This window comes from Pan troglodytes, chromosome 11 (assembly GCF_028858775.2).
Source record: "Pan troglodytes isolate AG18354 chromosome 11, NHGRI_mPanTro3-v2.0_pri, whole genome shotgun sequence".
Taxonomy (NCBI): Eukaryota; Metazoa; Chordata; class Mammalia; order Primates; family Hominidae; genus Pan; species Pan troglodytes.
The window spans coordinates 80137713-80149888 of NC_072409.2; the positions used below are offsets into that span (position 1 = coordinate 80137713).

At 50.2% G+C, this 12176-nt stretch overlaps 1 protein-coding gene across 20 annotated transcripts in view; it reads right to left on the reverse strand.

The window, feature by feature from the left end:
• The window catches only part of TMEM8B (transmembrane protein 8B), a 30458-nt gene that overhangs the window by 8018 nt on the left and 10264 nt on the right, over positions 1-12176 (reverse strand). For 14 of the 20 annotated variants that reach the window (XM_063788618.1, XM_054658019.2, XM_054658023.2 and 11 more), the window contains 7 exons: positions 6964-7097; positions 6437-6705; positions 5514-5839; positions 2162-2255; positions 1849-1972; positions 1619-1761; positions 1235-1413 (listed from right to left, as the gene is read on the reverse strand). In XM_063788618.1, coding sequence (XP_063644688.1) covers positions 1235-1413; positions 1619-1761; positions 1849-1972; positions 2162-2255; positions 5514-5792 — 819 coding nt within the window. In that variant the 5' untranslated portion in view covers positions 5793-5839; positions 6437-6705; positions 6964-7097. Of the gene's footprint in view, positions 1-994; positions 1414-1618; positions 1762-1848; positions 1973-2161; positions 2256-5513; positions 5840-6436; positions 6706-6963; positions 7098-9998; positions 10054-12176 lie in introns of those variants that run through there. The other 6 variants (XM_063788611.1, XM_063788617.1, XM_063788615.1 and 3 more) reach the window with 3 other exon arrangements.

Sequence of the window (12176 nt, forward strand, 5' to 3'; positions counted from 1 at the left end):
AAGGGCCAAGATCTCTCTCTGCAGCATGGTTGCAGTCTCTTCTTCCTCATCTCTGGATGAATCTCCAGGAGGACCCAGGCCCCTCAGTTTCAGCACATTTGCCCCTGCTTTCTCCCAGATGAGAAGTATGATTTTTCTAATTTAGACATATGTCTGACCTAGTAATGCAGGATGCCAGGAAGGCCTGTCTTGCTTTCTGTGATATCCTTGCTGACAAGGCCTGAGCAGTCTGAAACCATCTAAGAGTTTTTGCAGTGCTCACATGCATGTCACATGGTGCCAAGAGCCTAGAGATGAGTTGAAAAGATTCCCAGATGTGACACTTCAGGGGTAAAAAGTCTACTTGGGGGTTAAGTAACATTAGCAGGCTCACTTCTCTACCTTTCCTTATAGTTTCTGGACGCTTGCTTATAATGAACTTTTCTGATTATGGAGGAGTGAGGAAAACACAGGAAAGAGATTGTGGCGATTCTGCAATGGGAATGGAGGGGTTTTAAACTATATTAATCTTCATCAAAATGCACTCCTTTGAGCTGGGATGTGATATGACACTGCCACTTCCGACAATGCCTCAGGACATAGTTGAGTCTGTAAAGCTTCTCAGGACTCTGAGAGTCAGATTGTCCTATAGATTGTCCCCAATAGAGAGATCCCCTCTATCTTTCCAAAGTTCCCATGAGAAATCAAGGTGGCATGGTGACTGAATGGGAACGCCATTTCAGACCACAGGAACGAACGTGCTAACGATGTGCAGGTCCCCAGTGCGACGGAGAAGGGGAGCTCAGAGTAGCTAGCTAGCTCTCATATCATGGAAGAATGTGGTGAAGATGAAGACACTGTGTGCAGAGGTGTGGGGGAAAGCATAGATTTCCTGCCCCCATACAGAGAACATGGTGACTGTGCAGACACAAATCCATACTTTAGGCCAGTTTCTTGGCCCATGATTTGAGTAAAGGTCCCCTCAGCCCTCAGGGTGGACAGAGTGTGGAACAGCTGGAGGCCCAAACTTACTTTATTAAGTTGCAAACAGTTTTGTTCATTTACTCCAATGTGCCTTACAAAAATGACCATTATCTATGCATGACAGTTTGGGAAGCACTGCTGTCTCTGTCTGTAGAAGACACAGTGAAGGCACAGACATTCCCAAACCCTCGGAGAACGTGGTGGAAATACAGACTGTGACCCACCAACATGCACAAGCACCCAGTGATAAGATGCAGACACCACCGCATACCGTGGAGAAGAACATGGTGAAGGTGTAGACTGCCGCTTCCAGCACATATCGACTCCGAATGGCCAGGACCACAGGTGGCAGAAACATGAGGTTGCTCAGGCAGAGCAGGAGTGTGGACAGCAGCTGGAATCCATAGGTGAGCGCATCTGCACTGTCGGTGCAGCCCCAGCCTCTCCACCCTGCGGGTGGGGAAGGCACAGAATGGAAGAGAACAGACGGCAGCTATGGGCCTACGCCACAGCTTGTGGAGGGTGGTCTCACCCCGGCTCTGCCAAACCCGTCCCCAATTCAGGCTGCGCACTCCCCTACTCCCGCCGCCTGCCCACAGGCCCAGCAGGTCCACCTCCAGTCCACCGCAGCCCGCTCCCTCGCCAGCCCGCTCACCGGCCTTGCACTCGCAGGCTGCGTACAGATAATTGTGTGTGCGCAGCAGCTTGCACTGGCCGTAGGGCCCGCAGTCGTCCACGCATGGGGACAGGAAGGTGCGCATCCGCACCTCGGCCGTCGCGTTGCGGCACCGCACGAACCTGCGCACAAACTCGCAGTCACCTGGGGCCCCGGGCCACCCCCGCCAAGTCCCGGTCCCAGCCCCGGCCCCGCCCCGCACCGCTCACCGAGGCCCCACCCCGCACAGGGAGCGGAGGGCCAGGAACCAGGTCCCCGTCTGCGGGAATGGGATTCGCAGCCTGGCAACCCTGGTGGTGGCACTGACAGAGAGGAGGAAGCCGGCCAGGGACTCTGAAGGGAGAAGGAAGGAGTCAGTGAGAGGGAGGAGGGGTCAGAACCCAAGAACCCTCACCCACCTGCTCCCACTTCCCGGAACCCTAGCCTATCATTCCTCCATTCCATCCCTCCCCACCTTCACCTCTGCCCGCCACCACCACCCCCACACTGCAGCTTCCTCTCCTCCCCCATTCCTCACCTCACCTTTGGAACAGGTCACTGCTGCATCCCCCAGGCTCAAGGGCACCTCGTGAGTCAAGCATCCAAACACCGTCACGTTTTCCTGGCGCACGGAGCTCTGGGGAGGGCAGGTATGGAAGTGAGGCCGCCACATCCTCCAGCTCCACCCACCGCCACCCTCAGACTCCCACCCCTGTTAACCCACACCTTCCAAGGACAGCCCATTCCTCCCGGCGCTCTCCACGCCAAAGCTGCTCTCTCACCTCCATTCTCAGAACAGAAAAACTGAAAAACAACAGATCCTCCACAGCAGAAATCTTTCAAGGACTGATGAGACGGCAAGGCCCAATTTTGAATCTGTTCTTTGGGCAGAAGTGTTTCAATTCTGTCCAAGCAAGAGAGAACACCCTCTTTTTCAGTCCTATCTAGCTCATTAAGGAGAAGGAGGGCTGTTGCCAGTTATAGAAACTAATTGTGGACAAAGGCAATTGTAAGGTTTCCCATCATCTTCACCTGGACCCCAAGACAGGTGGAGCATGAAGACACTCACTCCAACTCAGGTGAAATGATCCTAGGTACTGAACAGTGGTAACAGAATGCCCAAGAGATTAAATGTAGCAACCTGGCTAGGATTAAAAGAAACCAGATATCTGCAAGAGTAAATGTAAGGGGTTGTCTACAAGAATAAAGGCAACAGGATGCCATAAGCTCACCTCATTCAAGAAGGATTTGAGGCAGCTTACATAAAATAGAATATAATAAATGCCTGAGGGAAACTTAAAAATCAGGACAGGAAAATAAAGTCTGTCCCTAAGGTAGGCCATATATTTGATACTGACTTCCAAGCAACCAAAGCAAAGGAAGTATCATGAGTTACCAGATTTGCAACTACATAATATAAAAGCTAATCAGAGTCTCTGGAGAATCACAGCATCCAAAGGGGAAGTTCTGAGATAAATTCTCATCAAAGCGGCACTGTGTGTTGTCATGCATCCTGTCCTCAGCCACAAGAGTGAGTTTCATACAACTTCCTTATATAACTTCCTTCAATGCAAGCCCGGGGCAATATGCCAAAGTATTACTCAGTGAAAGTCTTTCTAGGAGGGAGCCAAAGAAAAAAGTATATGCAGTTCTCTGATCCAAATGTCCAGTTCTTGATCCAAGGGGAGAAAAAAAACTCAAAATATTTGGCGGAAATACCTTTCAGAATAAACAGAACAGGCTGAGGTGCTTAGCACGCGTCATAGAATGCAGATGGATGGAATGTAAACAGATGCTCATTAAAGTGAATGGATGGGAATGCAGAGAGGGAAAGGGTGAGGGGCTGCAGGAGGGCTAGGCTTCTATTCTCAGGGTACTGAGGAAGAAAGAACAAGTATGCGTAAGGCTGTCCTCTAATTCAGGGTCTACGGTTTCAAGGTCGAATCAAGATCTCACTGTCATTGCCCAGAGGCATGGCAATAAGCAAACACAAAATACATACAGTCTTAGCTAGAACAAAGAGAGAATTTGATTATGTAAATAAGAAATATCTTCAGGTTGAATAAATGGCTCTAACAGGACGACTAGAAAGTTCTAAGCCATGTCCCATAAAAGACCACATGAAGCCACAGACCAGGCCTCAGGTTGGCTGATGGGAAAGTGGTCCCTGCTCTCAGGGCTGGAGGATAGTAGAGTTAAAAGGATCCCAGGCTCAGGGAAGAGCTAAGCTGAAGATATTCTCTAATGGGCCAACATAGGGCTCCGCCCTCATCTCAGTCTTAACGCTGACAGTAATGACTAAGAAGTACAAAAAGTTGGCTTTGCAAGTGTGTGAATTACACAAAGTGGAGAAGGCCCGAGTTCCAAACCAGTATTAGGCAATACCTCAAGGAGGGACATAAATTCTTCCATTCAGGTTCAAAAATTCACTGCAAAAATACAAGATGCGAATTGGCACCAAAATGTATATGCCCCTTGATTACAACTAGATAAACAAAGTAATTAATGTGGAAAAGACACGGGAGGACATAAACCAAAAACAGCTGTGGGCCAGGCACAGTGGCTCACACTTGTAAACCCAACATGTTGGGCGGCCGAGGCAGGCGGATCAGTTGAGTCCAGGAGTTTGAGACCAGCCTGGGCAACATGGTGAAACCCAGTCTCTACTAAAAATACAAAAAATTAGCTGGGTGTGGTGGTGCACTCCTGTAATCCCAGCTACTCTGGAGGCTGAGGCACAAGAATCGCTTGAACCTGCGAAGTGGAGGTTGCAGTGAGCCGAGATCACACTCCTACACTCCAGCCTGGGCAACAGAGTGAGACTCCGTCTCAAAAAAAAAAGGGTTAAACAGTTGCATTAGGGAGATATTTTCCCCTATTTTCCAAAGTTTTTATGTGATCCTATTACTCTTATAATAAAAAAGTAAATGTATACAACTGGTTTGAAGAAAATACAAAGGAAGTAAAGGGAAAAGACCCAGGGATCTCAGTTCACCACAAGCCCTGGGTGATCCCACAGTGTAATGCAGCTGCTGAAAAAGGCAACTCAATCTCAGGCAGCACAAATGCAAGTCTTGTTACCTGGTACCCCGGTCCGACCACCTCAGATCACTTATTTCAGAGACACAGTGACCACTAGAAGTATGACCAGGTGAGATAGTGAAGGAAGGGGAGAGATCCAAATACCAAGACCCCTAAGACACTGAGGTTCTTCAGCTTTTGGGTAGTTGCAGGTAACATCTGAAGGGCTGTAAAAATAGGACTGGGATGTAATAAATATATCATACTAATGTAAGATATTAATAATAGGGGAAAACGTGAGAGAGTGGGTATATGAGAACTTTGTGCTTTCTGCTCAACCTAAAACTGCTCTAAAAAAAATTAAGTCTGTTGCTTTAAAAAAGAACAGGACAGAGATAGATTTACTGGAAATGGCTTCTGGATATGGCTTTTACCCACTGAATCAAAGATGAGTGGGTAAAAAATTCATGGAGACAGATTTTGATGGGATGTCAGGAATGCCTTTGGCAATCAGCGCTATCCAAACATGAACTGTGTGGCCTCAAGAGGTGGTAAACTCCCCATCAAAGGAGATTTGCAAGAAAAGGTTAACAACTACCATAGTGAAAGGCCAGTAATGAGCAGGAAGTGAGCCTACAAAACTGGGAAACCCTAGACACTGAGTTGACCTGGTTGACCCGCCCATCTGTAGCAGAGTGAATACTCAGGACATGTTTGTTGACCAGAATTGGGCTGAGCCATGGTCCCTAATTGTCAGGATGGGTGGGAGCAACCTGGACAGGCTTCCTGGAGGAGGTAAACACCCCAACACCCCTGACACCTTCCCCTTCAAGCTCCCTGGCAGAGCAACCTCCCCACTCTCCATAAAGAGTACCGCATTGAGCTGAAGCTCCAGGCTGAGGACGCCTCCACTGTCCAGCACTGGCAACAGCCTCATGGCGAACACGGCTGGGCGCTCAGGGGGAAGGGCCACACTTGGGCCAAAGAAGATGTAGAAGTGGACAGAGAAGGTGTCCAGCTCGTTGCGCAGAGTCGGGCGCACTGGCCAGCAGTGCTCGGGTGGGGACGTGGTCCCAGGCCCCTCCGCAGGGGTTCCAAGGGATGGCGGCTCTGGGGGCAGTGGCTGGTTGCCCAGGGACTGGGGCATGTTCATGGCAGCTCCAGGGACCAGGGCTCGGAGCAGGCCGGGCTGTGGGCACTCTGTGGGGCAGAGGAAACCTGAGCTTGGGCCTGCAGCCTTTACAGTCCTGAACTTACTCATAAACAGATCTGAGCTAGACAGGATTTCGCAAAGAGTGGGGAAGGATGAGAACTAGTGCGATGTCCCTTGGGAGTGTGGGGCATCCAGGGTCATAGGGGTTTCCTAATGGTGACAGCTAATGCAATACCACACTGGAGGGAACTGAGGTCATCTATCCCTCCCTAAAGGCATTGAAGACACTATTGAAACAGATACTAAGTATGAGAGGCTGTCTCACTGACTTGCAAGGGCTTTGGCAAGGACAGTGTCCCAGAGGTCCTGGATGTCCCTGCCTACCCCAGGAAACTGAGAGATTAAATCAAAGAAAGTAATGAGGTCCTTTAGTTGTCTCAAGTCAGATGCAAAAAAAAAAAATTATCTAAAGGCCTTCCAATAACTTGGAGCTCCAAGTGTGATGGCTTCAGGGAGCATGAAGGAGCTTGGGATGGGGAGGGGAGGTTGTAGGGATATGGCAGAGGGCCACTGAACACAGCCACCCAAGTCACTTCCCAACCACAGATGTCTACACAGACTGGGGCAAATGCAGGGGTTCTGACCTTGCAACCGCACACACAGCTGGAAGCGGATGGTCCTACCAGGGCCCCGGGATGACGTTTCCACACGCACGTAGACCCAGTGCCCCCAGGGGGGCAGTGCCAGCTCCAGCTGGCATCCTGAGGCACCTCCACAGGCCACAGAGCTTGAGTTGTGCAGGGGTGGGGCTTTGGGACGCAGACGCAGTGACAGGGGGCAGGCAGATACCCCACGGCCCCCCACACACACCAGCTGTGCTGAAACCCTGTAAGTGAAGCTGGGCACAAAGACCCTGGGCAGAGGAGAGGTTGGGGGTAAGAAGGCACAAACAGAGGCGAGAGGAACACAGGGCAAGGGAAGCACTAGGAAGGAGGGGGCATAGGGTGGGAAGGAGGCCTGTTCAGGTCTCCTGCTCTGTGCTGGGAGGGAGGGACGCAGGGATCCCACCCAGGGACCAGGCAGGTAGGTGGAGAAGCCAAGAGAGAACCCTGCAGCCTGTATGAGGCCACAGAAGAGGGAAAGGACCAGGTGTGGGGAGTCTTTGACTTACTTGTACAGGGCTGAGCGATTGTGTGGGGAGAGGGTTTGCTCTGAGGGCCGGCCAGGAACCAGCACAGCGACGTCCAGCAAACGCCGGACAATCAGCTGCGGCTGAAGGAGGTACTGACACTCATCCTGGAGACCCTGGGACAAAAGCAGGGGTGGCAGGAGAGGGAGAGACAGCAGGGGTGTGACTAAACCAAGGCAAACAGAACCTGCTGGGCGGGCTGGGGAGAAACCCCCACCCTGGCTACCACTCCCAGGCCTCTAACCCAGTTCTCTCTGAATTCCAGGTCCTTCCTGCCTGAGCAGTCATTTCTGGTCATCTCTGTCCCACCTCAGTCTGCAAGGTCTGCTGGGATCCTCAGCACTGGCTGAGGTTTTGGGATTCAAACCCAGGCCCTCCTGACAATCAGGCCTGGCTTGCCCCTTCTCCCAATCTAACCCCTCCCCCTGAGCATTCTGGGCCAGCCCAGCAGCACTGTGATCTCCAACCAGCCCATTCCCTGAGCAGGCTCAGGAACTTAGAACACTGGCTCTTTTAGGCAAAGTGGGGTGGGGTGGAAAGCTCTTTCAAGGCCTCCAATCCAGCCCCCTCACTCTCCCCGCCACCAATCTCAACCTTTAATTTCCTTTAGTCCTCACCCTGCCCCGCTCCCACGTGCTTGTCCAGCCTCTGCTTTCACACTTATTACACCCAGGTAATGAGCGGCCCTACACAGGTAATGAGTGCAGGGCCACTCATTACTTCCCAGGCAACCTCCAGACTATAAGCAGCTTGAGAACAGGAACCCTGTCCTATTTGATGTTTGTTCCTCCAGACACAGGGCCTCACATAGAGTGCATACCTCACAGATGAATGTTTGCTGAATTAATCAATCAGTAAATGGATCATCCCACCTGGGGGAAGCGCTGACCTTGCTAAAGCCAAATCCTGTCATCTTTGATGCCCCTGCCCCAACTCTGCCTTCAAGGGACCCACTGATCCGTCTGGTCCCTCAGCCTGACTGTGTTTCTTCTGCTGCTAAAGGAGATCAACCACGTCTCCCCCAGCTTCTCTTCTGGAGAAAATCCCCAGCTCCTTCTCTGTTGACACCCCATGGCTCGCAGAGCCTCATCACTCTCCAGTAAGCTCAGTCCCATTTGTCGCAGTTCCTCTTCTGCAGCACGTGCAGCTATATGAGCCCTACAGACCTCACAGTTAAGGGGAGGTGGGGGCTCCTAATTAGGACATACCTTCAAACTCTGTTCTGGGACAAAAGTTCCAGGCCCTGACATCCCACTGAGTTCCATGGCTCAGAACAAGCCAGCCAAGGCACTGACTTCCAGCAAAGCTCCAAAAGGCTGGAAGGTCTGTGCCTTTTGCATCCCCAGTGTCTAGCACACCATCTGGCATACACTAGGTGCTAAAATAGCTGTTAAAGAATGGGTGTCAAAAAGGGGGTCCCTTCAGAGAGCTCCTGAACCAACCTAGATGCTCAGGTTTGGTGTCAAACCCTAAGAACCAAAAGACTCTCATAAGTCACTGCACTGACCCCACCTCCTATGGCAAGAATCACCACCACAATAATCTTGTAGTGAATGAGTCCCAAGGGTGGGGGCTCATGCTCCAGTGGTGGCCCATTTCCTTGCTAGACAGTCCAGGGAAGGAACACTTTGCTCCACGTTTTGGAGTTTTACTTGCGTTTGATTCAATGAAAGATCAGTGGACATGACCTGTTTGGTTAAGACGTGCTCCTTCCTTCAACTGTGTAACGTGCACAGCCAGTCCCCCCTCTTCATGCAGAGGGATTGTTTAGTCAGTGGAGACCAGGGAAGATGCAGGGAACCGTCACCCAGTGATGGGACCAGAAAAAGAGCACCGGAAGTCAGGTCCTCAAGAGCTGCCAGGGCAGATGCCAGGTGAGAGTCCCAGCTGAGCCAAGAGGCCAGAAGAACATCAGCAGTCGGGGAGGCCCAGGACACAGGCAAGGAAGCTCAAGAAACTAGGAGAGGCAAAAGTGAGATGTGGATGGGCTACAGGCTGAAAGATCCTGGAGTCTAAGGCATGGTAGATATATTCCTAGAATGTCCTCGTATGTATGGGCTGGGTTTCTTCAGAAAGGCCTGAGCGGGCTGGCCAGTGCCAGGCTCTGGGTGGGGCTTGCAGACTGAAGATGCCCAAAGACACTTAGCCTTCTCTGCGGGAATAGCAAGTGCACAGCTGAGCCCATGCCCAGAGGCAGAAAGCACCAATCAGTGTAGAAGCAAATGAGTGCTGGACAGATTTCAGGGGGCAAGGGTGAAAGCAGGAAGACCACTTATGAGGCTACTGTGGTAGCCCTGGAGAAAGCAGAGAAGCTGTGCTAGAAGTGGAAATGAAGAGCTGTAGATGCATTCAGGGCATGCCTCAGAAGTAGCGTCAACAAGACTTTTTCTTTACAGATTGGTTGTGAGGAATAAGGAGACAAGAAAAATCAAGAATTTGGGGCATTTAATTTGGGGCTTGAGCAATGGGTGGATGACAGTGCAATTTCCTGAGGAAGATCACAATGACTAGAGAAAGAAGAAGCATGGACTGGGAGCAGTGAAATGGAAATTAAAGAGTTTTATACTTTTAGCTTCACTTTGATTTGATTTTACTAAATACTGTATGAGACATTTCTTAGACATCCAGTTGGAGATGTCAAGTAAGCAGTGGGATATAGTCTGAGATTCAAAGAAATTAGAACTGGCTGAATACTTGTGGAAGCATTAACATATAGATGGTATTTTAAATTATTGTGCTGGAACACCAAGCAAGAGAATAGAAAAGTGAAAAAGGAATTGTTCGAGGACCAAGCATTGGGCCACTACAACCCGGAGATCAAGCAGAGGAGAGGCCAGGAAAGGAGACAGAGGAGTGGGCAGTGGGAAAACCAGGACAGTTCTGTAAAGTCACAGAGGCCAAGAAGGGAAGGTGTTTCAAAAAGAAAAGAGTAATATAGGGAACTAGTTAACAGCTAGTTACTAGTTAACTCTGGGGCGGGGAATTGGAGACTGGAAGAACGGAAGAGGAAAACTTACTTTCCACTGTATATCTTTTGTACCTTTTGAATGTTGTACCAGGTGCACGGATTGCCTATTCAAAAAATAAATAAACTAATTTAGGAGGAGGAAAAGCAGCTGCACTATTAGCAGATTCTAACCACCTCAGCTGAGATATTGAGTCACGTGTGGTCCTAGTCGGTGGATTCAACAGAATCCTTTCTCCTGTACAGTCGACTTCTTCACTTTCCTCGTAGTTGCTTTCATTATTTTACCTACTTTTTCAAATCTTAGACACAGGAAGAGGAAGGATTAGAACCTGCACTCTAGACATTTGGGAGTACTTTCCCCTCATGAGCCATTTGGGTGCCAAATGGTATCCACAACCCAAAGGCCAGCCCCTCAGAGCAGACTGGCAACTGGGCACCTTAGAATGAACACACGATCCAAAACAGGAAAGGCAAGGAGATGGAGGCCGGGGACAAGACAGAGTGGCTGGTAGGAAGAAAGGGACAAGGAAAGGACGTGAAAAGGCATCATGTGCCAGACTCTGCACTGGAGGCTAGGAATACGTAGTAAATAACACAGACACAGGGTCTGGCAGAAGTGTGGGACTAGAGTTCACGAGGGTGGCCTGGACCAGGTAAGTCACTTCTTTTTTACAACCTTTCAGGGCTCCCTATCACGCTCAGGATACAGTTCAAATGTCAAGGCCCTTCGTGATCTGGCCTCTGCTCAACCCTCTACCTTCCTCACCACCCCAACACCAGCCCACACTGAGCCACTTCAGTTCCTTCTAAACTTTGGGCCATGCTACTCCCACCACCTGGAATGCCCTTCCCTGTCTTCTCAACCTCAGACCTCACCGCTTAACAGTTTCCAATACCACCTCCACCACGCTAGCAAGCTGAGTTAGCCATCTCCCCTTTATCCTCCTAAAACATTTCTTATATCGAACATGCATCTTATTTCTCTCTGTGTCCCCAGCACACAACCCAAGGCCTGGCACAAAGCAGGTACTAAAGGACTAAGGCTAAAGGGAGATCTGAGCTCATCCCCAAAGCTGAGAAGGACCCTAGAAACACATTGCCTTCTTATCGCTGGGACTCTTCAGTTCCCACCAAAGGATAACCCTAAACCCACATAAATTCCTGTGTTCAAGCCTTACAGGAAGCATGCCATAGTAGGGGAAGGAAACAAGTTGAGAAGATGGAGGAATGCTCTAGACAATTAACCCACAGGCTGGAATCCTGGAAATTAACCAGGATCTGGAGAGCTGAAGAACCCTTTGAGGACCATATAAGACTATAGAAGTTAATCTAATTCTTAGAAGGACCAGACCCAAGATCCTTGCCCCATCAACCTCTCAAACAGGGCTGATGGAAGCACTACATCTCTCACAGCGTCCAGACCCACTGCCACTCGTGGGCACGGTGGGATGGTCCTCTTCTGTCTAGCCTCACCACACACCTGGGGAAGCTCTGACCAGGGTTCCAGTTTGGTACCAAGTTCCCCAGGCCCCGCTTCCCATGTCTAGATGCAAATGCACATGTCAGACCTAGTTATTTCCTCACTGCCCAGCTCCCCCTTGGTCTGGGCACTTGAATCACCCTTTAGGGTCTGAGCAGCTTTTCTCTGAACTACTATCTCTATTCCCCATTGTCCCAATCTGGTAGCCATAAGCAATCCTGACCACTTCTAACTGGGCCTCAGCTCCCACAGTCCCAGCCCAGGCCTAGGCCCTAGGTTCCTGCTCACCTAGAAAGGTTTTTGGATAACTAGAGCCAGGCTTCAGGAGGATTTTCCCTGTCAGTTCTTACAAAGTGGGTCAAGGATCAGAGTTGGGATAAGGAACATCCCTGTTGGGATTTTGCCAAAGACCTACGAAGACATTCCTTCTAACAGAAGAACCCTCAGTTCTGATGAGAGTCAAGGCCTACCTAGAACCTAGGGCCCTTTCCAAGCTAGCTCCCAACATGCTGTCCTTCAGCAGGCTCACAGGCCTTGATGGGGAGTTCTCTTGCACATCCACATCACTCTCAGGAAAAACAGCCCTGTCACTGAGGCCTAGAGACACTACCTCAGCCCTACTTCCCATCTCTGACAATAGCAGTGCCAGCACCCTTGTCCTTATGTGAGTCTCAGCTCATTCAAAGGCACTATTCACCCCATTTCTGAGTGCTAAGAGTCCTCTTCTTTAAATCCTCGCTCTGTTCT